Below are 26,288 nucleotides of genomic sequence, written 5' to 3' on the forward strand. Positions count from 1 at the left end.
CTGTCTCTGCACCAGCCTGGGTGCAGGGCCTGTTAGTGTGTGTGCACCAGTGGCTGTGTGCATACCATGCTTTCGTGCAGTGGTGTGTGGGTCTGTGTGGGATGCACTGAGGTCCCTGGGCCCATATGCTGCAAAGGGTGGCTGTCGGTTTGGCCAGGTCTGGCCAGCAGATACGTGGACTGGGAAGAGTTTGAGCATTGAGGACTGAAGACTGAGGACACCCCACAGCTTGTAGTCTGGAACACTGGGAGGAGGTCCAGTGGTCAGTGCAGAGGGCACCACAGGAGCCAGGCCAGGCAGGTTCACGGTGAGGAAAAGCTGAGCAGGATGTGTTCACACACAAGTGCACACTGACATCCTAGTACACCTCCCACCCTTGGGCCAGGAGAGCTGGCTCACTCTGGGATGGCCCGAAGGAGGGAAAGCCATGAGAGCCAGTTATTCTATTGGACATATTGGCGCTGAGGGAGCAGAAAGTCAGGAGAGCATTTCAATGGAGGGAACATGCAAAAGTGCAAGTGTGGAGGTGGGATGTGTTGTTATAGTACAAGGTGTGGGAGGTGAGGTTCTGAAGGGCTGGGAGCTGAGCTGAGTCCATCCTGCACTGTGGGCTGGCGGTTCGGTGACACTGGGCCCTTCTCCCCTTCCTCCATTTCCTACCTGAGAAATGGGGCCATGGGAGAGGAGTATCCTCAGAGCAGATGTAGACCCTGGCCTTGGGGAGGGGCTCCAGGCTCCTCCTGCTGTTGACATGTGGCCTCACACTGGATATAGAGACTTGGGAAGGTATGTCTGGGTCAGCCCAGGGTCAGACAGGCAGAGTGGGAGGTACAGAGCCACTGATTTTCCTGGGAAGCCAGACTCAGACTTCTGGAGGTGAGGATGGCTTCCCAGACATGGCCCTGGCCTCCTGCCCTGCCCTGGCTGTCCCCTACCCCCAGCCTTTTTTTTTTTTTTTTTTTTTTTACCCCCAGCCTTTGACTAACATTCCAAGAGGGTTGGAGAGAATGGCAGGCCTGAGAAGGTGCAGGGTGTCTGTGGATGTTAGATGAGGTAGACTTTGCAATGACTGCTGGGGGTTGGACAGGGTGTGGGTATGTGGTGACAAGGTCTCTGAGGCTAGGGTGGCCCCAGGATGGCCTTGGTAGTGGCCAGGAGACAGACAGGAGGGCTGACTTATCAGGAACAGAATGAGTGGCTTTGGAGAAGTAGGAAGTGGGTGGAAGGTCACTAGGAGCATCCTGCTCATCAGGAGCTGCCTATGGGTGTGCCAGCTGCTGGGCATGAGGTGCGGAAGGAGGTGGATGGTGGACACTGAAGAGGGAGGCTGAAGAAGGAGGAAGTGGTCGACTCTGTCTGAGGCAGGGCATTTCCTGGGGAGGCAGCTTGAGCTGCTTCCAGGGAAGTTCTGCGTGGGCTTCTAGCACGTGGACCTCCTTAACCTTCATTTCCTGTGAAGTGGGCAAGACATCTGTATCAGTCATCTTAAGGGTCCTTGCCAGGCTCTGAAGGGCTGGGCTGTGACTTGGAGGACTGACTCAAGGCAGGGGTGTGACAAGGAGGGCAGAGGGAGGGGTGCTGCCCCTGTGGAACACTGGGTGGAGACTTTTCTCCATGCCCCAGCCCCTGGATCCTGGCTGGGCACACATTAAGCAGAGAGAACTTGGGGATGCAGTGATCCTGCCAGGGGATGTGGTGGAGGACATCGCTAGAGGGCAGTGTGACCCAGACTCGAGCAGTGTCAGCTAAGGTCGGGGGCAGAAAGTGTACAAAGCTTAAGAGGTTGGGCTGAGGAGACAGGAGGTAGGCCAAGTGTTCCCGAACTCAGGCTCTCTCCCTTTCCCCTTGCCTCCACTGCATTTTTAGAGACAAGAGGAAGAGAAATAACATAATAAATGATAACATTAATGTGCTTTAGAATGGATTTCTCAGACACTGACACTTTTAACACATACCAGAATCTTGTAAGATCCGTGACAGTGTGTATTCCATTTTCCTGATGAAGAAGCAGAGGCTCATTAAAGAAAAAAAGGTGTAAACTTATGATTTAAAATTTAATTGGTAAAAATGAAATCCTGGAAGGAGAAGTAAGATACTGTCAGGGTTTGGTAAGTCCCCAGGGACCTTGGTTACTAGGTGCCGCTCACGTGCTCCACGTGGGCTGGGGTTTAGCCTGAGCTCCCCAGCAGCTAAGGCAAAGAGAGAAATACGATTAATTTTGAGATTTGTCCTCTGTCCCCGTCCATGAGATAAAGGAGCTTTTTCAGCGTGGTTGAGCAGGCTGCTCCTGTGGGCAGTGGAGAGTCCCGGGACTCGGAGCAGAAGAGAGGGTCGGGGCACAAGGCCGGTGGGGCGCGGCGGAGTTGACAACCGGGCCAGTGATGAGAGTTACGCAGAGGCCGCCAGGCTGGTCCTGACCAACTAAGCTCTGCGCGTCACGCAGGCCTACCCCAACGCATGCAAACCCCTCCTCCTGGGGGCCCTGAGGTCACGCAGAGCGGGAAGCGGGACCTCGGGTGTCCTGGGGGCAAGCCTGGCACGCCCAGGGCGAAGCCGTGGGTGAGGTCTATGCAAATCATCAGGGTCGCGTTGGGTGTGCTGGGCTCCGGCATCCAGGGAGGGGCCTGCACCATCCAAGCCTGGAAACTGGGGAGCTGGGCATGCGCGTCCCCCATCCTGGCATGCAGGGCGGGCCCTCTTGGTCCAAAACGCGCTAGTACGCTAGTAGGCGAGCTGAGCATGCGTGGTAGGAGGCCAGGCGCTCTTCAGTTGGGGTGGAGCCTACTCGTTCCGGGGCGGGGCCTGCGGGGAGTTGGAAGGGCGTCATCGAGGCTTCAGGAGGGGCGGGGCTGAGGGGCAGAACTGGGGGGCGGGGCATCGAGTGGCCCGAGGTGGCCGGGCTGCTGGGTTGGAAGCAGCGCGGTCCGACTCATCCTAGCCCCAGGATGGCGTCCCCACGGGAACTGACCCAGAACCCCCTGAAGAAGATCTGGATGCCGTACAGCAATGGGCGGCCTGCTCTGCACGCCTGCCAGCGCGGTGGTGAGGCGGGGTCCGCGGGGAAGGGGGAGGGCGGTGCATGGGCATGGGTATTGGTCTTACGTGGAGAGGGAGCCGGGAACAGGTGGGGAACCGGGGACAGGTGAGGCAGCCGTGACTGGTGGGAGGGGAACAGGAACGGGTGGGAGGCCTGGGACAGGTGTGGCAGAGCGGGAGGCGGGGACAGGTGTGTTGCGACGTCTCGGCTCAGCGGGAGCTAGTTCTGGCCGCCATCACCTAGGGGAGGGCTTAGGACCCTTCCTACACCACTCTGTCCCCACCGCCTCAGGTCAGGGGAGGACTTGGAGCCTCGGTCCTGCCCTCTCAGCTGGCCAGAGAGCGTGGGCCGGGTGGTCAGGCCGGGGTCTGAGCTGTGTTGGCCCTAGGAGATTCGCTTGGTCTCTCTGAGCCCAGAACTTTCAAAGGCCCAAGGCGGGGAGGAAGGCCCATCTCTGGGCCTGAAATCGAGTTTTGGGAGGAATTTCAGGGAAGTGCACATGTGTTCAGGATAGAGACAGTGAGACCACTTTGTTATATGGGCCTGTCTTTGTGTCCATGGGTGTGTAAGCATCCAGGTGGGGTTGTGGGTGACTGGTAAAACTGGAGGGTGGAAACATCTAGAACATATGCTGAAATTCAAGGAATCGTTAAGGGGATTACTTTTCCTGTGGTCCTAGGTGTTAAACCCACTTCATTGATTTTCTGCTTGTCCTTAAATGAGTCTGCAACTTTTTTTATTACCAAGAAAAACAAAGATTTATTTTAGGAGTAACTGAAATGTTGTAATAAATTTGGAAGTTGGCAAGGTCCTCAGAGAACATCTAGTCCAGCTTCTGATACAGATTTGGAAATGGAGGTCAGGAGATTGTGTTATGTGCTGGGGTCTCCCTGTACTCCTGACCTCTGCTTGGGCATGATAGGAGAGAAGAGAGTGCTTGGTGCTTGTCTTGCTTTGAGGGTATCCTGGGGGCCTTGGCTTTGACCAGGATGTGAGTCCTAGGTGAGGAGTGTGTGCATCTCTTAGCACACTGTGGAACCTGGTAGGGGTGGCCGTGGTTTTGACCAGACATTCTGGTGGGTCGTTACTCTGACCATAATGTAGGTCCTGGTGGGCTGCTGAAACTGTGAACCTGCTTTTAGCCCTGGGGCCATGGCTTTCCAGTCAGTATTCAGTCCTAAGGGACTATGGCTACACCCTAGCCAGTTTTCCTTCTAGACTTCTGGAGGTGTGGAGGGCTAGGCCCCTTTCTCTTGTGCTTCTAGTCAGTCCGTGTTAGGACTGTATTGTCCTAACTAGGGGGTGGCCTCCGTTGTTACATAAAGGAGAAGGAGTGAGAACATGGACTTTGGAGGCAGGAGCACTCAAGCTGCGTCGTGGTTCAGCTGGGTGACCTTGGGCAAAGAGCTGACCCTCTAGGTCTCAGGTTCCTTATCTGTGAGACTGAGACAGTCATCATCCTTGCACTGTGAAGCTGCTGTGAGCCTCTCTTTTTAAAGTTTATATATATATATATATATACATATTTATTTATTTATTTATTTATGACTGCATTGGGTCTTTGTTGCTGCTCGCGGGCTTTCTCTAGTTGTGGTGAGTGGGGTTTACTCTTTGTTGCGGTGCACGGGCTTCTCATTGCGGTGGCTTCTCTTGTTGTGGAGCACAGGCTCTAGGCGTGCGGTCTTCAGTAGTTGCCGCACGCAGGCTCAGTAGTTGCGGCCCATGGGCTTAGTTGCTCCATGGCATGTGGGATCTTCCTGGCCCAGGGCTCGAACCCATGTCCCCTGCATTGGCACCAGGGAAGTCCTGTGAGCCTCTTGATAAGTGCTTGATAAATGGTAGCAGGTAATTTTGTAATTTATCATCACTGTTGTTTCTTTGCTTCTCCATACCTCAAAGTCAGGGATTGAAGCTCCAAGCCAACCCCCTTTCAGGTGGCAAAGGAGTTGAGGCCCAATGGGAGGGGACTTGCCCAGGTCTAACTGCCCCTGGGGCAGGCCTGTGTTTCTCCAAGCTCCAGGTATGCAACTAAAATGTGGCTCTGGCCTGAGCAGAGGGGCTCGTGCCATGGCACTGCCTCAGGGTGTTGCAGTGGGTGGGACTGTGAGCTGGCCTGGCACAGGAGGGCTTCCTGGAGGAGGAGGAGGTAGCACCCAAGAGGCTAAAGATGAGACCTGCAAATCATGTGGGGGTTTGGACCCCAGGCTAGGGTCTCACAGTTCACAGCAAGGAGGGAGTAAGCAGGGAATGAACAAGGAACCAGCACCTCAGGTCCCAAGCCCGTATTCATGCAGCATCTTACCCTTTGCGTAGTGGGCTTCTAACTAGTTTGGAGGACCACAAGGACAGGTGGGAACCTGAGGGTCAAGGTGGGTGGAAGTTGACTTGATCACAGGGCTTTATAGAGAAGAGGATGAGGAGGGACCCTAGTCTGTGCTGTGTGGTGGGTTGTCTTTGGTGTCTAGTCTGAGCTCCTCAGGGCAACAGAGGCTGGTTGGCTGAGGGATGTTCCCTGCCTTCTCCTCCCCCACTCTTCATGAGCAATTCTTCCTCCTTTTGATAGAATTCAGGGCTACACAGAGGGCCTGGAAGCTGTTACCTTTCTGGTCATTGACCTGGAGGAGCTCTGGGGGCAGATGGGGTAGGAGATGGAAAGGGGACTCGGGGAACATGGCAGAAAGGACAGTATTTGATAGCTTTTCTTAGCCAAAAGGTGGCAAGACTGCCTGGGTAAGGCCACGACTGGTGTGTACACAGGACAGTAGGAGAGACAGCTTTCTCTCCCCTCTGAACAGGACAATAATGCCAGTTTGCTTTATTTTAAAGAACTCTCCCTTCCCCAGCCCGGCCCACGGAAGTCGGGGCAGGTGCAGTTCAAGACTTAGTTCTGGAACCCACTCCAGGGACTCGTGGCTGCCCCTGCGCAGGTACCACCAGAAAGTAGTCACCAGCACCAGGCTTGTCTCAGCCTCTCGACTCCTTGGGCTCTTGTGGCCTTGAGCAAATTTACAGATAATTTACAGGAACTAGTGAGAAAAGCTGAGTTGACATATCTTCAGATTTCCTTCCGCACATGCCCCATGTTCTGAACTGTGTGTTCTGCTGTCCTGTTGCTCAATGTTGAGGTCCTGAGGGCCCAGATCTGCAGCTCCAACTGCATGCCCCCACTCACCTGGTCTACCTGCCCTTGGTTCAAGTGTGTTTCCTCCGTGTGGGCCTTGGTTTGCAATTTCTCCATTGCTGGAACTTCCCCAGTGTTTTGCTCTTGCAAGCAGGGCGGGTGTAAATATGCTTGTACTTTGAATTTTCTTTTGTATCATTGACTTGGGACCTTATCTTGAGGAGCAGAGGTGATAGGTAATTTATTGCTCTCGTTTTGTGCCCAGCCCTGATTTGCTGCCCTGACTGCCCACCATGGCTGTGCATGGGGCGGGGGGATGCTGTCACTAAACGCTGTGGGAGGAGGCCAGGGGCGTCTCTGGGAAGATGGAAGCTGTGAAGAGGTGATGCAGAACCTCAGCCCTGGGGTCGTGGGAGAGCCCTTCAGGGAGCAATGGGAAGGGGTGGCCTCATCAGAGGGATCAGGCTGGGCGCAGGTTTTCCCCACAGTGAGTAGCTGATGCACTGCGCTGTGGTTGCTTGGGAGCCCTGACCAACCGGCCAGAAATTGTGCAAACAGCCCAGGACTCAGCAGCACTGGCCTGGCCCTCAGGATGCAGGGCCTTGCCTAACTTGTTTTTCTCTCAGCTTAGCCAATGCTGAGGTTTTTGTTTTTTTAAAAAATAAATTTATTTTTGTTTGCGTTGGGTCTTTGTTGCTGCGTGTGGGCTTTCTCTAGTTGCAGTGAGCGGGGGCTACTCTTCGTTGGGTGTGCAGGCTTCTCATTGTGCTGGCTTCTCTTGTTGTGGAGCACAGGCTCTAGTCGCACAGGCTTCAGTAGTTGTGGCACGCGGGCTCTATGGCGCAGGCTCAGTAGTGGTGGCACATGGGCTTAGTTGCTCCGCAGCATGTGGGCTCTTCCCGGGCCAGGGCTTGCACCCGTGTCCCCTGCATTGGCAGGCGGATTCTTAAGCACTTGCGCCACCAGGGAAGTCCCAACGCTGAGGTTTTTCTGCAAGTTTCCTCATTCTTACTCACCATCGGGCTGTGTCTGCAGGATCCCCTCCTTCTCTCCCCTGGGACTTGCAGAATGGGTCACATTTGCCCAAAAGTCATGCACAGGAGTGACAGAGCCCCCACTGGCAAGCAGGGTCTTTTACTTCTATTCGGGGCCTGCCTGGAGACAGATAGTTGCCTCTGCACCCCAAGTCCCAAGCGCAGTCCTGAGATACATCTGTGTCCTTAGCCAGGCGGGCTGCCAAGTCCAGGCAGAGGGCACAGCTTCCTGGAAGTGTTCCAGCTCTTACATGGGGATATTGCTAGGCGTCGCTGAGGGATTATCATCCCATTTTACAGGTGAGGACACCAAGGCTCAGAGCTGCCAGTAAGTGTCAGAGTCAAGATAGGAACCCAGGCCTGACTGACTCTGACCACCTCTGCACTCCATCTCCAGTGAGGGAGACAGGTTGAAGGGTGGGGTCCAGCAGTCTGTCTGAGGAGGGCTACCAGGTGAAAGCACTTGCAGAGCCATGTGGGCAGAGGAGGGGTAGTGACAGGTCCCCACCTCTGTCCATCTGTCTGCTGTGGTTTTACCTGGCCCAGGTCCTGAGGACGATGAAAGGGAAGCTTCCGGAGGCTTCTGAGGTGAGACCACACTGAAAGTGGAGCTGGATCCCATAGTCTGGCAGTTCTGCTTCCTTGGTGTCTGTCTTAGTGGGCCATGGATTTGGGGGCTGGGTGCAGACTCTTCCCCGCCTCTAGCCTTGGCAGCTTCTCTTTTTGGCACACCGACCTGGTGGCACATGGGATGGCGGTGGCTGGCTATCAGAGGGACCGCCCTGTGGCATTGGCCTGGGTCTCTGGTCTCAGCCCCCTGTGGCCCTCACCCTGGTGGGTTTTGAGGTGCCTCCGTCTCGTTCCCTGTCCACAATTTTTGAGCACCAAATCTGCCAGGCCTCAGGATCCTGAATGGCTCAGACACTGCAGGGCTGCTTTCACCCCAAGTGATCAGTTGTGGAGAGCAGACTCATTGGCGAGATGACTGGGTTGAGGGAGAGAGCGCAGCAGGTGGGCATGCAGGTGCCTTGGAGGAAGGACTCACTGCAGAAGCTGCTTCCGGGCTTTGTAGATGAAGAGAAATTCTCCCTGGGGAGCGGAAGCAGTGGTGCTGTGTGAGCAGGAATGCTGAATGACGGGTTCCTGGATGACAGGCAGGCATTGAATACCCCACTGGGTTTTGGCGCTGTCCCACCTGCCAGGGGAATTCCCCCGCAGAGTTTAGCCAGGGCCGTGGCAGCTCCAGCTTTATATCTGATGGTGCACATCAGGGTAAATGCTGGCGAGATCCCGTGGCGTCTCCCTGAGCACTGACAGGCCTAGGGAACTGGGCATGCCAGCGCTGGTTAGAGACCACGGTCTGGGGGTGCCCAGGGAGCTCTCTGCTGCCAGGAGCCTGGGAAGGCACATCTGATGCTGGGCCTGGAAGGAGGGGCCCACTGGGAGGGGTCCGGCCTCCTCAGACACTGCTCCTTGCCTTTCAGTTTGCATGACCAACTGCCCAACGCTCATTGTCATGGTGGGGCTGCCTGCCAGGGGCAAGACCTACATCTCTAAGAAGCTGACCCGCTACCTGAACTGGATTGGCGTGCCCACGCGGGGTGAGACTCAGCCTTGGCTTTCCAAGGGGGCTTTGGGACTTTGTGGGGAGCGGGGAGGAGTGAGAAGGCTGGACTGCCACAGGGCCTGGGGGTGGGTCAAGGTCAGGGGTTGGGGAGGGATGCTGTTGTGTGAAAACTGAGCCTCTCCCTTCCCCCAGAATTCAACGTTGGCCAGTATCGCCGGGACATGGTCAAGACATACAAGTCTTTTGAGTTTTTCCTTCCAGACAATGAAGAGGGCCTGAAAATCAGGAAGTGAGTTTGTGTGCGTATGTGTGTTTGTTTATGAAGAAGGCCCTGGAGCCCAGTTGCTAGTGATGACCAAGCTGTTCCTGAGACCTGGCCTTGCCCTACCCTGTGGGCTGTAACAGGGCTAGTTTCTTGACCTCCCAGGATGTGGTGGGGATGAGGATGTGCTGGGTTTGGGGACAAAGGGAGTGGGTATTTGGCCCCTTGGTGGCTCGCCCTGCCCTGCCCTGTGGGATATCTGTGGGAGGGGAGCGTGGAGCTTCAGGGAGATGGTAGAGGCTTAGCCAGGGCCCGTTGGCTTACCCCAGGCCATCCATGGGGATGGGCTCTGATAGGGAGGGGAGCCCTAGGTGAAGCAGAGATACAGGCCTCAGGGGTACGGCAGAGTGGGACTGGGACTACCTCCTGACACCTTCTCGAAAAGCCAGAAGGACCAGACCCAGAACTGGGGCGTTTCCTCCCTTGCCCCAGGATAAGCCTCCTACTGGTATTTGGAGGCTGCTTGTCATGTTCTTGGTATGTGTTGGGTAGGCCTTGGCTTTCCTTTGAAGTTGCCTCAGTGTTGCTGGGTGACGAGATGGAAATTTGCATATGATACCCACTCTCCCTCTCCATTCAGACTTGAATTGATTGCTTTCTCCAGAAAAACTGAGCACCAGCTGTGGTCTGAGGAGCTATGCTATGCTGTACTCGGCAGGTGTCAACTGAGGGATCAAGAAGCTTCCTGCCCTTGTTCTGGGCCCAGCCGTTGTGGGAGGGCTTTGAGCAGAGGTTGGCCCAGCTCTAGTGACCTTCCCAAATCAAGCCCCAGGCCAGAAGCCCCTGGTTATTGCCATGGTTGACCTGCTCCCTCTCTGGCCACCAGGGGGCAGGAGTTCCCCATCGTGGGGCTTGGCCCTTCCGTGCCTCTGCTGTTGAGTCAATGGGGCAGGGCGGGCTGCTGCAACCAGAGGGGAAGTGGAGTCTGACATTCAGGTCTCTGGGGCCGAACTGTGAATTGTGGGTAAAACTCAAGGGTAGGCCCTCTGTGATAACGACCCAGACAAAAGTGAGGGTACTGATATTTGAACCTACTGTGTGCTGTGTGTGTGTGATGCCCATTGCCGCCCCCTGCCCACCAACTTAAAGATGAGGAAATTGAGGCTCAGCAGTCTCACACAAGATCCCAAGTAACTTCACAGAGTCCAGACTTAAATCTAACCCCATGTACCACTAAAAACTGTCCGTCCATCATTCCAGAAGTACTCAATTTGTAGATCAAAGGTTGCATCAAATGCAAATTCTGCAACAACCTTAAGCTGTGGGCACTCATTAGCTGCTTTGATCTTCCTTCCCTACAGTGGGCTATGGTGCCTCACTCCCCTAGATGCTGAGACTGAGGTCAGGAAGTGGTGGTATTGTCTGGGATCCCTCAGGGTTTGATTTTGAAGCCAGGCCTGTCTGAATCCAGAGTGTTTGTGGGGAGAAGAAGGAAGCTAGCCTTCCCAGAGGTCGCTGGTCATTCTGCTTAGACTGCCCATTGAAGGTAGGAGCGTTGGGATTAATTCTCATGGCGAAACCCAGACTCAGAGGAGGTAAGGAAGTTGGTCTAGGGTTACCCAGCTGGAACAGAGGCCCCAGCAGTAGAAGCTGAGGGCAGATTCACACGTGCCTCTCTGTAGGCACACCCTCTGGCTGTTCCTAGAAAGTCTCCCTCGTGTATCCAAAGCCTGGGTCTGGCCCCTGGGCCGTGGGGCCATTTCCCATTAACCAGCCCCAAATGTCCCACAGATAATTGGCAAAATAGAAAGATCAGACTTTTTAAAAATGGGAAACCTGGGAAGAGAAGCCTGCATTTCCCAGAGGCCCAGGTACGTACACATTGTTGAGCTTCCTAGAGCTACACGATGTGGAGGTGTGTCCCTAACACTGGGCACAGTGGAAGATCTAGAAGAGGGCATGTACAGCCATCTGTACATGTGCAGGTGCTCCCTCTTTATGTACACATGGGTATGCGTGTAAATACACACCAGGCACCCTCATATATGTGCACACAGTCACATACTGCAGGAAGGTGTGTACACATACCGTATGTACACACGTGGGCGTTCACACACGTGCATATCCTCCTGACACCAACTGGTGTCCAACAGTTCAATTCAGTTCAATTCTGACCCTGTCTACCTGCAGTTAGCATCAGTTCCCACAGGTTAAGGACTCAGTCCCTCAAGACTGACCCCACTTCACACACCAGTGACAAGTCTCGGCGGGGGGCACCCGTACTTCTAACTGGCTATAAATTGGGGGTTCCCACAACCCCCTCTTCTGCAGGTTACTGTTCCAGCTCACAGAGCTCAGGAACATACTTGAGTTGTGTTTACTGGTTTATTATAAAGGATACAACTCGGGAACAGCCAAGTGGAAGAGGTGCACAGGCAAGGAAGGGGGCAGTGTGGGGAGCTTCCAGCCGTCTCGGGGTCTGGCACCCTCCCAGCACCTCATCTCGTCAACCTGGAAGCTCTTCAACTCTCATCTCATCATTCAATTCATCTTCAGCCCCCACCTCCCTTCCTGGAGGATGGTGGCAGGGCTGAATGTTCCAACCCTTTCATCACTTTCTGGTGATCAGCCCCATGCTGAGGCTGTCTAGGGGCCCCAGCCTGAGTCGCTACATTAGCATCAACTCAGGTGTGATTGGAAGGGGCTCCTTGTGAATGACAAAAATCACTCCTATCACTTAAGAAATTCCAGGGGTCTTAGGAGCTCTGCCAAGAACCCAGGACAAAGACCAAATGTATTTATCAAACCACATACACCCTCTTGTATGTGCACAGCTGCACTTCCACAGGGGCCCAAGGAATGCTCACAGGTGCTCACTCACAGACTTACACATACACATATCCACCCATGCATGCACGTGTGTGCCCATCCACACTCACACCCACACGTGTGCAGGCTCCCAGGCTGTTCCCCCAGCATCTCCACCTGGGCCCTGAGATCCCTCCTACTTGGTGCAGCCTCAGCCAGAGCAGCCCACAGAGATCTTAGCCCAGAACATGGGGCTCTAAATGTGGGTGGCAAGAAATGGCCCCAGCCATGCTGAAACTGTAGAAATGTGTCTCGGGGATGTGGGGGGCTCTGAGAAGCTCTGGTTCTTTATGTCTCAGTGCAGAAAGAATTCAGCGAGAGACAAAGTGATAGATAAGTGATTTATTAGAATAGGACACTTGTGAGGTTTACAAGTGGGTGGGCAGGAGGGCACTGTGCCCAGAACTTAGTAGGCTACAGTTCTATAATCAAAGGGAGAGTGAGGGGGGGAGAAGACCACCTGCTTCCTCATCCTTGAGTAGACATCAAGCTTCCATCATCAGCTCCTCCTCCACGTGGGGGTGGGGGGCGGAGTTTTCTTGTCCCTAGTGGTCAAACTGGGACTGTCATGGCGCAATGGAAATGAGCAAAAAGGTGGTAATATATACTAAAACATGGTAAATCAGCTCAGGTTTCAGTATAATGTCACCCTTTCCTTATACTTTTGTTTTTAGTGAGCACAAAGGAGCATGTCCTAGGAATCATTAACTTACCACTGGGCAGGAGGTGGGTTTCATTCCACCATTGTTTTATTGTCTGGGGGCATGTCTCATGCTTCTGTTGCATGGTTTTGTGGTTAAGCAAACCTGCTTTCTTGAGTGATCATTTTCTTATAGAGGTCTCCCATACTTTTTCCTCATGATCCCTTAGTGGGATTAACTAGTCACCTACTTTGTCCCTTTACTCTGTCCTTATCAATGCCAGCTTCCTGGACTTTCAGAATTCAGGTTTTTTTGGCAGAAGAAAGCACTTTGGGGTCTTAATTAAAAGGCCTAATAGAGCACAGAAAGGTCACAAGGAGGCATAAGAGCAGAGCTCCTTCCAGTGACCTGGACTCAGCTCTGCCCCCAGTTTCCTCATGACCCCAGCAGTCTGGTCGGCCTCTGTTTCCATGCTTGGGCACACTGGCCTGGCTTGGCCTGGCACAGTCCTTTGATGCACTAGGGGTTTACACACAAAATCCCAAGATCAAACAAATGGGAGATCTAACTTTACTTTTACATCAAAAAAGTACAGGTAATAGTGTTTGGGAGGAAAAAATTTCCCTTCTTACCTTCTAGGTTCTTTGGCTGGTCTAATAATTAAATTGACATGACACAGATTAACAGGACAGAAAAAAAGTTTAATAGCACGTATACCTCCTACACACGTGTGAGAGACCTGGGAAGCCCTCCCCTTAAATACCATCTTCAGCTGAAGAGAAAAGAAGATGTTGTGGGTGAGGAGTCAGGAGAATTTACCCGGAAAAGCTCAGTAAACGAGGGTAAGGTTGTTATGCAGACTTAAATCTATGCCTTCAGGGAATTCCCTGGCTGCGGACTTGGAGCTTCCACTGTCGGGGGCCTGGGTTCAATCGCTGGGAACTGAGATTCTGCAAGACGTCTGGCGTGGCCTAAATCAAGCAGTCACTCAATCTGTGCCTTCAGGAGTGATAATAGTTTCTAGAGATAAAGATCATCTCCCTCCTCCTGGTACAGCGATGGAGACCCCCTTACAAATGGAGATTTCCCTTATACTTGTAAATGTCTCTCAAAAAAGGGTAACTTCTACTCATGTTTTCAGAGCTGCTCCCGTGTCTGCAGAGTCTTAAAAATAATCAGCCTAAAATAATCCTTATGCCAAAGAGACATATTTTGGGGTGGCAAATTCTGCTCCCCTGCATAGATAAAAAGTCAAAGTGATTTATCTATCTTCGGACCTTATAGGGGAAATGGATAAAGTCAGAAAGATCCTTATATGTGGCAATCCATTTTGCAGCAATAAACAGAAAGGCTGAGATGTCTGAGGACAGACAGTGTAGTCAGTGGTCAGTCATGGTGAGGGTTTTGCCCTTCCAGAGCACCTGTGGACCCGGGTGCGAGAGGCAGAGACACGGCACCCTCCTCCAGAAGGGATCATGTAGGGTGTTCTTGGTCCACTGAAAGAAATGAACAGTCTAAAAGTTGAGACTTATGTTTTATTCAGTGAACAAAACTGAGGACTTAAGCCTAGAAGACAGCCTCTCAGATAACTGAGGGACTGCTCTGCAGAGGTAAGGTAGGTGCCATGTGTGGGCTCATTGAAATCATTCCTTCGATATGCACCTCAGCTCTCTGGGGCCAGTGTCCTGTTCTTTCCCATTCTGAGTCCCCTGAGGGGGCCCCATTGGGGGTGGCTGCAGTGGCTGATAGCTTGATGGCTGCAACACCTTTTGTTTGCTGATACATCAGGTGGCATTCTTAGTCCACATCTCCCTTCTAGAAAGGAAAATTGAACATTAAGCTTAATGCTGCCTTGGGGGCCAGCAGTACTGTCTCTCCTTTCCCACCACCTGCACCGCCTGCCTTGCCCCCAACACACACACAAGGGAGAGTCTGGTTTTAAAAGCGCTTATTTTGATAGGGGAAATGCATGACACTTAGAAATCATGAATATGGCAAAATGGTAGGCTGGATTTGTACATGATGAGATGAAGAAGGAAAGTACAGAAAAGTGGTATTTCAAAAAGTATTCCTGTATGTATACCAAGGGGGAAAGGGGGTGGTGGGATGAGTTGGGATATTGGGATTGACATATATACACTATTGATACTATGTATAAAATAGATAACTAATGAGATCCTACTGGTATAGCACAGGGAACTCTACTCAGTGCTCTGTGGTGACCTAAATGAGAAGGAAATCCAAAAACAGGTGATATATGTATACGTATAGCTGATTCACTTTGCTGTGCAGTATAAACTAACACAATGTTGTAAAGCAACTATACTCCAATTAAAAAAAAAAAAAAGTTCCTGATGGCCAGAAACACATAGCCTTCCACCTACAGGAGCAGGGTTGCCAAACACTGAAAATCTTCCCAAGGAAAGAGAAACCTTGAGAAGAGAGAAGGGGGCCCAGGGGCTGCCCCGTCTCCTATCTGGCATAGGATATATCCCTGACCTACTGCCCTGCAGCAACAAGTCAGGTGCTTGGCTGACCTGTGTTTTCTTTTCTGAAGGCAGTGTGCCCTGGCAGCCCTCCGAGATGTTCGGCGGTTCCTTAGTGAGGAGGGGGGGCATGTGGCGGTGAGTATAACACCCTGGTGGTATCTGGGAGTGACATATGGGAGCCCACATACTTCTACCCCTTTACTTATCAGGCATCTGGAGGGGAAGGCAGGGTGTATGTGGCCCTAGATACCCCTGGGTGCCAGCCCCTGGGAAGAAGTCTGCAGCTGCTGTGCTGGAAGAAGCCAGAGGCCAGATGTGGGCCAGGAATTTCCCTCTGGGCTTGTGGTTGTGTTTGACCCTGCTGGACTTCCCTCTGAATACTCACATTCTTGGCCACTCCACAAGTTAGAGGTGTCATGTTACCTAAGTCTTTAGCAAATGTGATTTCTCCTGGTGTGGAGAGCATCCAGCTCAACATTTGGTGGCTATTCCAGGAATCAGTTGAATGCTGGGTAAGGGAATTCCCCCTCTGTGTTGGCCCCTCCAGTCAGATGGACAGGTGGGACAAGGCTGAGCAAGGGTGTCTGCAGGAAAGGGCCCTACCCCAGCCCTATGTAGTCAAACACGGGCTATTTTTTCCTTCCTTTTTCCTTTTGAAGGCATGCATCCTGGAGCTCCGTCCCCCAGCCCCATCTAGATCAGTTGCCCTCTAGGTCTGTCTGTGGCACAGCTGTCATCCTGGGAATTTCCTTCTCTTCCCTCCTGAGTTGAATGCCCTGCTCTTGGATCCCATGTCTTGCTTTTCCTTGCTTTATTGACTTGTTTTGTTGGAGCACATCCTCTAATAGCTTTCTGAGAAAGGTACTTGGGAAGTAAATTTTGTGAGACTTTGCATGTCTAGAAATGTCTTTTCTTTATCCTCACATTTGATGGATGGGTGGAAAGAACGTTTGTTTTAGAATTTTCATGACATTGCTCCATTGTATTATGGCTTCTAGAGTGGCTGTGGGAAAGTCTGATGTCATTCTGATTTGCTGATCCTCCTTAAAAGTTTTTTTTCCCTAGGGAATTCCCCGGCAGTCCAGTTGTTAGGACTCCATGCTCTTTCTGCTGAGGGCCTAGGTTCAGTCCCTGGTCAGGGAACTAAGATCCCACAAGCTGCACGTTGCGGGCAAAAAGAAGTTAAAAGAAAAGGGCTTCCCTGGTGGCGCAGTGGTTGAGAGTCTGCCTGCCAATGCAGGGGGCACGGGTTCGTGCCCCGGTCCGGGGAGATCCCACATGCCGCTGAGCGGCTGGGCCCGTGAGCCATGGCCGCTGAGCCTGCGCATCTGGAGCCTGTGCTCCGCAACGGGAGAGGCTACAACAGTGAGAGGCCCGCGTACCGCAAAAAAAAAAAAAAAAGAAAAGTTTTATTTCCTAGAGGAAACTGGGGGCTTCTCATGCCCCTTCCTCTGGGGAAGCTTTTAAGGGTCTTCAAGGTGATGTGCTTTATGGTGGGTCTTCTCCGCAATGCTGGGTCCTTGGGGGGACCCTTTCCATCAGGAAACTCTTCTCCAGCAGCTCAGAGAAATGTCATATATTTTACTTTGTTAAACCACCCCCGCTGCTTTCTCACAACTGAGTCCCCACTCCCCTCCCATCTTCTTCTTTTTTTTAAAAAAAATGAATTTATTTATCTTTTATTTATTTTTGGCTGCATTGGGTCTTCATTGCTGCACGCAGGCTTTCTCTAGTTGCGGCGAGCGGGGGCTACTCTTCATTTTGGTGCGCATGCTTCTCTTTGTGGTGGCTTCTCTTGTTGTGGAGCACGGGCTCTAAGCTTGCAGGCTTCAGTAGTTGTGACTCTCAGGGTCTAGAGCGCAGGCTCAGTAGTTGTGGCTCGCAGGGTCTAGAGCGCAGGCTCAGTAGTTGTGGTGCACAGGCTTAGTTGCTCCGCGGCATGTGTGATCTTCCCGGACCAGGGATCGAACCTGTGTCCCCTGCATTGGCAGGCAGATCCTTAACCACAGCACCACCATGGAAGTCCCTCCCTGTCCTCATTTCTTGAAGTTACTTTTATTCTTTTTGATTTAGTCTTTGTTTTTCATGTTAGAGGTTTTGCTGGAGCATCCAGTGAGCTCTGGTCAAATGCCCTTTGTAAAAAGTTACGCTCTAAAAGCTGCTTGGGTGGGCTGCCCCTGAGTGCTGGGCAGGCCCCAGGGAGGGTCACAGCCTGCCTGGAGGAGGCAAGGAGGGGGCCTGGGGCTCCACTTGCACCACCAGCCAGTCCTCCCGTTTCTTCTGCACACTTGTCTCGTTTTTCAGAGATGCCTGTGCCCTGTTCCTGACTACCGTGGTTCTGCACAAGCAGGTGTGCTCTGGTTGGTGTAGGTTTGTGTTTGGTTTTCTCTGTTTCTCTGAGCCAGTTACCATGTGTCTATCTTAAAAAACTGTGTTGACATTTCCCATCTCCTCTCCTCTCCTGTTCCCATTTTACTGGGGTGACAGGATGGAGTGGAAGTAAACATGGGTTTAGTTCTACAAGTTTAACTAGTTTCACTGGAAGTCTTGTGAGTGAGTGCCTGCTGCCCTGCTTCCAGCTTCCTTGGGGTGCTCCCCAAGGAAGGGGAGGACCAGCCCAGCCATTGCATGTCTGAAGGAGATTGGCCTGGCGGATGGCCGAACGGCAACTGGTCCTGATGAGAAATCCAGTCCCTGTGCTACAGCTGTCGGGTGGCCTCCCACCCTCTCCAGGACCAGAGGCTGAGTTAACCCCATTTTGGTCCTAGGTTTTTGATGCAACAAATACCACCCGAGAACGGAGAGCGACCATCTTTAATTTTGGGGAACAGAATGGCTACAAGGTGAGGCCTCCTTGGCTTACCTCCTTGGTTGGGCTGTGGCACGTTCAGGCCCACTGGGGCCACTTTCTCGGCCTCCTGAGGCCCACTGGCCTCAGGCAGGTGGGCTCCTGAGTGGATTTGGGATATTGATTTTCTCTCCACCTGGAGTTATCTTTCTGAGGAAGTGGGGGTCTTGGTGGGAGAGTCCTTCATAGGGCGGCACCTGCTTTGGTTCTGTGCTCCTTGACCTGACCCCAGCCCCTGAAGAAGGGCCTCTGGGCAGCATGGCCCTCAGTGGGTAGGTAGCTCCGGGGAGCCAGGCTCAGGGCCCTAAATATGTCTCTGGTTCCTTCCTTCCTGCCCACCCTGGTCTTTGCTGCAGACCTTTTTTGTTGAGTCCATCTGTGTGGATCCTGAGGTCATAGCTGCCAACATCGTGGTGAGTGGTGCATCTGACCTTGTGGGAGCAGTAATACAGCCAAGATGGCCTGTGACAGTGAGGTCCATCTCCAGGTTAGGCTGGTGCCTGGGCCGACCTTAACTTGGTCTTCTTGAAAATTGTGGGTAGGGGGGGAAGGCGGCAGATCTCTGGGTTGGGTGGGAACTGCCCACCCGATCACAGTCCCTCATCCCCCAAAGATGAGGGACTGTGATCACAGGATGTTCAGTAATACTCTCTTAGCACTGGTATGGGAGCTGGGACCAGGGAGCCACTGGGCTCTTCCTAATGGGACCAGTGCCCCTGGGAGGCCAATCCTCCTGCCCAGCCTCCCCCCAACCCAGCATCCTCCTTGGTCTCCGACCTGCTTGGCCTCTGGCCCTGATGTGTCCTTGCTCTGTGCCTGACCCCGGCAGCAAGTGAAACTGGGCAGCCCTGACTATGTCAACCACGATAGCGATGAGGCCACGGAGGATTTCATGAGGCGCATCGAGTGCTATGAGAATTCATATGAGTCGCTGGACGAGGACCTGGACAGGTGAGGCAGGGCAGCACTGTGTCCTTGGCTGCGGTGGGTGGTAGGTGGGGTCCACTCGGCTGCCTCCTGTGGCTCCTCAAGGTGGTGGCTGAGGGACCACCTCCGCGGGCAGAGATGGTCTGTCCTTTTTTGTTTCTTTCCTCGGGGTGGAAATCATGGCCCAGGGGTGACTTGCAGAACCGTAGCTGCTTTATCTGGAGCTCTGTGAGTCACAGTTTTCTGCTATTTCATCAGAAAATCAAGCCTGTTTTCTATTCAGAGGGTCTTCCCACAAGGCTTTTGCAGACAGTACACGCTCTTCTTTCAGTGGGTGGTCTGTATTTTGAGAAGGGGAAGGGGTGCCCAGACCCTGCCCACTAACAGCTAGCAGTAACCAGTGCTTGTGAGCCCCGCCCGCCTCCCTCTGGAACAGGGATCTGTGGAACTGAGTGCTGGGTGGGGACAGCAGCCAGCCACCGGCAAGCTCTTTCCGTAAAGGCTCAGGTGGTAGGTATTTTAGGCTTTGGGGGCATACAGTCTCTGTTGCAGCTACTTAACTTTGCCATTTAGTACTAAAGGAACATAGACCATACGTAAATAAATAAGCATGATTGTGTTCCCATAAAACTGTATTTACAAAACCAGGCTGAGTTTGACTTGCCATAGTTTGCCAACTCCTGTATTATAGCAGAAATGGGGGCAGTGGTTAAGTGAATAACACTTAAGTAATTAAGTTAATGCTTAAGTAATTAAGTTAACTTTAATAACTGAATAAAGTATTACACAGTCCTTATAAATCATGCTGAAGAGACATGGGAAAGTGTATGTTATGTAGCATTAAGTGAAAAGGGTGGAATATGAACTTGTACTTGGGTTGTTTATAATTACGTATGAATATATAGTTACGAACGAAAGAAGTCAAGTGACTGCTGGGGGGATGTTTTCTGGGATGTTTGAGGGACAGTCCCTGGACTGAGTCCCCTCAGCGAGGCTGGCACTGATCCGGTGCTGCTGCCCCGGCCTCTGTGGTTCTCCTGGTCTCCCCCCAGCATGGCATTGCTCCTTGTGGCTCTGTTCTCCATGCTGCAGGGCTGCACTGGTCCAAAGCAGGGAAAGCGGCAGAGCTGGGCTTATTGGCTGCTGCCACCAGCACCATCCTCCTGTGCTTCTTGTCTCGTCCACCTGCTGCCTGGTGTGGGACATGGCAACCACTCGGCACACACACATGACCCGGGCTGGGTTCTTGGGGGAGGGTTCGCTGGGGGAAGGAAAGGCCAGGCCCATGGATGGCTGACCAGGAAGACTGGAGGGGAAGTGCGTTTGCCAACTACTCCCAGGTCAATCCTGGAAAAACTGTCTCTTGTTCACCTTACAGATAGTACGTTGAGAGCTCATAGGTAGGCAGGAGGGGCCCGGGGGACATAGAGCAGCGATGAAGGTCCCGAGGTGGTAGGACTGGCCCCTCGCTTTGAATGTCACCTTTTGGGAGCATGATGAGTGTGGAGCACCTCTCACGGGGTTTGTCTGTATGTCATGCGTGTCGTGTTGCTCCCACCTCACCCCCATCACTCGCGTACCAGCTGGCAGACCTGTGTGTTGTGGTCTCAAGCCTGGTGGGGTCAGAGATGCAAGGCTCTGAGGATGGTTCCTGGAGCTGGCAGGGCGTGGCCTCAAGGACCCCGGTCACACTCACAGGCTTCTCTCTACCCTCTCTGGAAAGGGATCTGTCCTACATCAAGATCATGGACGTGGGGCAGAGCTACATCGTGAACCGTGTGGCTGACCACATCCAGAGCCGCATTGTGTATTACCTCATGAACATCCATGTGACGCCCCGCTCCATCTACCTCTGCCGGCACGGGGAAAGCGAACTCAACCTTAAGGGCCGGATTGGCGGGGACCCAGGACTGTCCGCCCGGGGCAGGGAGGTCAGCGTGTGTGTGTGTGTGTGTGTGTGTGTGTGTGTTTATTTCTGTGTGCATGTGCGTGTGCTGGTGCTGGACTCCATCTAACATGCAATCCAGGTGGATGACCTCATTCAGTCTGGAATGTTCCCATTCTGTAGGGAAGGTCACCCAGCAGATGCCTGAATCTCTGGCTTGCACGTGAGCTCTCACCAGCTGGTTCCCTTTCCCTGGAGAGGCATGCCATTCTGGGAGTGAGCTGAGTCCCTACAGTGTAGCTGATGCTATGCCACAGTCCAAGGGAGATACTGAAACCTCAGTGGGAAGGTCATACAGCCTAGGGCACATGGTCGGGGGGTGAGCACTGGCAGGGGACCTGATGAGCCACAGCTGGAGCTACACTGAGGATCTCGGAAGAATGCACAGGGACAGCACTTGTGGGTGTGGGTGTCGGTGTCATCGAGAGTTAGTTCGTGTTTTTTACCAAAACTGTTTTCTCTAAGGCTGGGCCCCATGGACCCTTTGAGGGCAGCCCAGGACCTGTGCATCTGAATTTGCTTGTGATGTGTTTCAGTTTGCCAGGGGTCTGGCCCAGTTCATCAGGGATCAGAACATCAAGGACCTAAAGGTTTGGACAAGCCAGATGAAGCGGACAATCCAGACGGCTGAGGCCCTGGGTGTGCCTTATGAGCAGTGGAAAGTTCTCAACGAGATTGATGCGGTAATCACCATCTCTTCCCTCCCCTGCCCAGCTCTGGGCACAGCTGCACTCACCCAGGGTGACAGTGTTGAAGGGGGTCAGGGAGAGCTTTCTCTTTAACATTTCATTATTGTTTAGGGTTCTGATTCATCCCTCCCTCCTTCCCTGCCTCCCTCCTTCCCTTCTTTTGTATATAACTATCTAGGTGTACAAAGTGATGATTTGATGTATGTATGTATTGCGAAATAATTATCACAGTAAGTTTAGTTAACACCCATCACCACATAGTTACAAATTTTAGTTTTCTTGTGATGAGAACTTTCAAGACATACTCTCTTAGCAATTTTCAAATATATGATACATATTGTTAATTATAATCACCATGCTGTACATTACATCCCCAGGGCTTATTTATCTTATAACTGGAAGTTTATACCTTTTGACCCTCTTCAGCCATTTTGCCTACCAGCTGGCTTGTCATGCTTTTAACTGCCACTTTCAAATCAAGAAAACCTCAAAGGGAAAAATGATGCCATATACCAGGTTCACCTCCTTGGGCTTCCCTTCACTTCAGGATCTTGGCCCCTTAGGTCTTCTCTGCCTTGTGGCTGTAGGGTGATAGCAAACAGATTTTTAATTAATTAATTTATTTATTTCGGTTTGGCTTTTCTAGTAGCTCTCAGTGGAGTGTTAGTCTAAAACAAGCTAGTCTACCATTGCCTGATATGGAAGTCTCGAGATCAGATTTGAATCCTACAAAGATCACCCCAACTGATAGAATTGTTTTGTTGGGATGAGGTGGGGGGACAAGCCGGAGAAGGGAGACTAGTTAGAGGTCCTTGCAATGGCCTGGTGAGGTGATGACATCTGGAACTTGGGTGGCGGCAGTGAAAAAGGAGTAGATGGACTTGAGGGATGTTTCTTCATTTATTTATCACGTATTTATGTGAGGCTACTGTGTGCTAGGAACTGGGCCAGGTGCTGGGGACCAAGATCCTAATGAAAGGATAGAGGCTGTTGATGCCCAACCAGGGGTCTAAAAAGGATCTAGGATGGCTCCAGATTTCCAGCCACTGGGAAGGGTTCTGGGGCAAGGAAGGTGATGAGCTCAGCTGAGGGCAGGAACTAATCTATTTTGTTCACCACATCGTAAGTGCTCAGTAAATATGTAGTGAATGAAAGGAAGACGTTCCCGGGAGATGTTCAAGAGCAGATACCCAGGAGCCAATCCGATCTCCAAAGAGAGGTGGGGCTTGGGCATCCCCCCCACAGACATGGTGCTTGAAACTGTGGAATGGATCAGGTGGCTGAGGGAGGCAAAGTAGGACCCAGGACAGAACCCAGGGGAACCCTGGCATTTAAGGGGCTGTGGAGGAAGCTATGGACAGGTGTCTGGTGAGGTGGAAGGGAAACCAGGCTGATGGGGTCATGGGAGTCAAGGCAGAGAGGAGGAGGCAGTGGTCAGTGGGGTGAGATACCATAGGGAGGGGGAGTGAGGCCAGGCTCCAAACTGACCATTGGGATGTCATAAGACCACTGGGATTCTTGGCATGAGCCTACTGGGTTAGTGCCCGGTGGGAATGGGTGGGGAAGTGAGTGGGGGGCAAGGGACTCAGAGTCAAGGGAGACTTGGTCGTGTGTAAGCTGATGGTGAGGGGCTGGTAGAAAGGGAGAGGATGAGATGACAGGAGGCCCTGAGTGGTGGTGGAGGCCCAGATTCCAGGGTATCAGTAGAGGAGAGGGGTGCAGATGGCTATAGAGTACTGTGTCTCAGAACTTCATGGAGGTTTCACTCAAGAGTGAAAGGAAGGAGGAGTTTCCAGTGGGCGTTAAGCGAAGGGGAAGAGTTGGCTTGTCTGGAGACCAGGAGTCTTCTGTGCCCCCTTGTCTGTGTTCTGGAGGCGATCCTCCACCCCCAGCAGATGGATGCAGCTGTGGAAAAGGTAGACACTCATTCAGCTCGCGAGCTTGTTCAGTTGTGTCCCTATGGATGAGATGGAATCAAGTTGGACAGAGGAGGTGAGGAGTAGGGAGGAAGATGATGAAGCCACATGCCATGGAATCCATCCCCGCTGGAAAAGACGGGGGAAGGGAAAGGGGGCGTCCATGGCATTATGAGATGGGAGGGGCCACAGGCACAGCATTCATGTAGGGAGCCAGGCCAGGAAGGCTGACAATGGGCTGTTAACCAGGGACATCTCCAGAGGGTCCCTTGGGAGCTTGGGCCACCTGGCCTCATGGAGGAAGCCTCTTTGTGAATAAGATCTTGTCCCCCATCTGGTTATTGCTGGTCCACAGAAAACCTGTGACCATTCTTTTATTTGCTCTAGTACTTTTTCAGTTGATTATCTTAGCTTTATCTCAGGGAGCTGTCATATCTTCTGAAATAAGGATAATCCAGTTGTTACCTCCCCAGTTTAAGTGCCTTGTGTTTCTGTTGTATATTCTTTTTTTTTTAGAAAGTCTATTTATTATTTATGAATTATGATTATTTTTTGACTGCATTGGGTCCTTGTTGCTGCACGCGGGCTTTCTCTAGTTGTGGTGAGTGGTGGCTACTCTTCGTTGCGGTGAGTGAGCTTTTCATTGCAGTGGCTTCTCTTGTTGTGGAGCATGGGCTCTAAGCGTGTGGGCTCAGTAGTTGTGGCACGCAGGCTCTAGAGCGCAGGCTCAGTAGTTGTGGCGCACAGGCTTAGTTGCTCTGCAGCATGTGGGGTCTTCCCTGACCAGGGCTCGAACCTGTGTCCCCTGCATTGGCAGGTGGATTCTCAACCACTGCACCACAAGGGAAGCCCTGTACTTTTCTATATGGTTGAAAATTTTCAAAAGAAAAAGTTTGTGTATCTCATTAATTTCAACTTTAATTATATCATTCGAATTTTGTCTTTTTTTTCTGTTTGATCATCATAAATCAATAGTTGAATGTTAAATACACTCTAATTATAATTTTGTTGATTTTTCTTGCATTTTCAAGAATTTTGCATTATTTTAGCTTTTTTTCTTCACATATTTTGATGTTTTATTATAAAGTAAAGTTCATGACTTAGGAATTTGTGGGACATAAAAGGAAACAGATGGCCACTCCAATTAGGTTAATTCAATGAGGATTTATAAAAGGACCTTTTTTCAAAGGTAATGGGCAGGATATAGGGACCTCGTAACAACAGGGACCATTGCTTCCCTTGGGCAGAGGAGAGAGAGGATATAGGAACCTGGGGACAGGGAGCAGTGAGTAAAGGGCAGCCTGGTGGGATGGAACCTTGGGTGAGGGCCTAGACCACTGAAAGCAACTTCTTCAGGAGGGAGTCAGAATAAACATCTCAACCTCACTCTCCTCCCTCCCTGTGACCTCCTGCCAGTGTTCCCCATGGCCTAGCCCAACAAGACATTAGTAGCCATGGGAGCCTTGTAGATGCATGCACAAAGGTCAACCTCCTGGGGCAGAGAGCAGGTGGAGAAGCAGAAGGATATGGAGGGGCAAATGAGAGGAAACAGCACAGACTTCCTTCTGTTTCAGCATGTAAAAATGCTGTTCCATTGTTGTCTTCTTCTTTTTTTTTTTTTTTTTGGCTGCACTGGGTCTTCACTGTGGTGCGCAGGCTCTTCATTTTAGCATGCGGGCTTTTCTCTAGTTTCAGCATGTGGGCTTCTCTAGTTGTGGCGCGTGGGCTCTAAGGGCCACGGGCTTAGTAGTTGTGGTGCGTGGGCTTCTCTCTAGTTGTGGTGCATGGGCTTAGTTGCCCCGTGGCATGTGGGATCTTCGTTCACCAACAAGGGATCAAACCCTTGTCCCCTGCATTGGAAGACGGATTCTTAACCACTGGACCACCATTGGACCACCTCTATTGTCTTCTGGGTCACACTGTTTTCTAGCAAGGAGTTTTCTGTCATTCTTTTTTTTTTTTTTTGAGGTACGCGGGCCTCTCACTGTTGTGGCCTCTCCCGTTGCGGAGCACAGACTCCAGACGCGCAGGCTCAGCGGCCACGGCTCACGGGCCCAGCCACTCTGCGGCATGTGGGATCTTCCCGGACCGGGGCACGAACCCGTGTCCCCTGCATAGGCAGGCGGACTCTCAACCACTGCGCCACCAGGGAAGCCCCTTCTGTCATTCTTATCTTCGTTTTGTATATAACGTATCTTCTTTTCCTCTATTTTCTCTTTATTATTGATTTTAAGCAATTGGATTATGATGTGCTTTGGTATGTTTTACTTTATGTTTATCCTGCTTGGAGTTCATTGAGATTCTTGGATTTCTGGGTTTCTAAATATGAGTTTGAAAAAAAATTTAAGATATCATTTCTTTAAATATATTTTCTGCTACCCTGTCTCCTACCCTGGACTCCAACTTCTTGTATGGTATAGTGTATAGAACCTATGGGATAATCCCACAGGTCACTGAGCTTCTGTTCATTGTTTCTCAGTCTTTTGTTCTTTCCAAGTTTCTGTTTGGGTAGTTTCTATTGCTATATCTTCAAGCTCACTTATCTTTACTGCTGTTTTTGTTCAACTCATCCAGCATCCAGTGAACTTTATATTTCAGGCGTTATGTTTTTAAGCTCTAGGGGTTCAGTTTTGTTCTTTTTTGTGTCTTCTTTTCTTGTGATGCTCTGCAGTCCAGGAAGTGCATGCAGTAAATTGCTGCAGTCGTAGACTCCTTGTGTCCCTTCTGGAGGATCACAACCCTGCTCTGCCTGTTGTCTAGTGTCTACAAACAATTGTTGCATACATTTTGTCTAGTTCTTTTGAATTGTTTATGTTGGGCCGAGAGCAAATCTGGTACCAGTTGCTCCACTGTGGCTCAGCCTTCATTTTGGATGTTTCCTGTTTCAATATAAAACACTTTTTGCATGGATTTATACTTTGACGAATTTGAATATTATCATCCC

The 26,288-nt window shown here is 51.7% G+C and overlaps 1 protein-coding gene across 4 annotated transcripts in view; it reads left to right on the forward strand.

Moving 5' to 3' along the window:
- Window positions 1–26,288, forward strand: part of PFKFB4 (6-phosphofructo-2-kinase/fructose-2,6-biphosphatase 4) — a 39,347-nt gene that overhangs the window by 865 nt on the left and 12,194 nt on the right. The window contains exons 1-9 of one of the 4 annotated variants that reach the window (XM_065886257.1): window positions 2,943–3,042; window positions 8,677–8,793; window positions 8,952–9,048; window positions 15,088–15,154; window positions 17,788–17,862; window positions 18,224–18,280; window positions 18,697–18,818; window positions 20,518–20,725; window positions 21,276–21,422. In XM_065886257.1, the coding sequence (XP_065742329.1) occupies window positions 2,946–3,042; window positions 8,677–8,793; window positions 8,952–9,048; window positions 15,088–15,154; window positions 17,788–17,862; window positions 18,224–18,280; window positions 18,697–18,818; window positions 20,518–20,725; window positions 21,276–21,422 (987 nt within the window). In that variant the 5' untranslated portion in view covers window positions 2,943–2,945. Of the gene's footprint in view, window positions 1–2,942; window positions 3,043–8,676; window positions 8,794–8,951; window positions 9,049–15,087; window positions 15,155–17,787; window positions 17,863–18,223; window positions 18,281–18,696; window positions 18,819–20,517; window positions 20,726–21,275; window positions 21,423–26,288 lie in introns of those variants that run through there. The other 3 variants (XM_065886260.1, XM_065886258.1, XM_065886259.1) reach the window with 3 other exon arrangements.

The sequence above is a fragment of the Phocoena phocoena genome, chromosome 10 (assembly GCF_963924675.1).
Source record: "Phocoena phocoena chromosome 10, mPhoPho1.1, whole genome shotgun sequence".
Classification (NCBI taxonomy): Eukaryota; Metazoa; Chordata; class Mammalia; order Artiodactyla; family Phocoenidae; genus Phocoena; species Phocoena phocoena.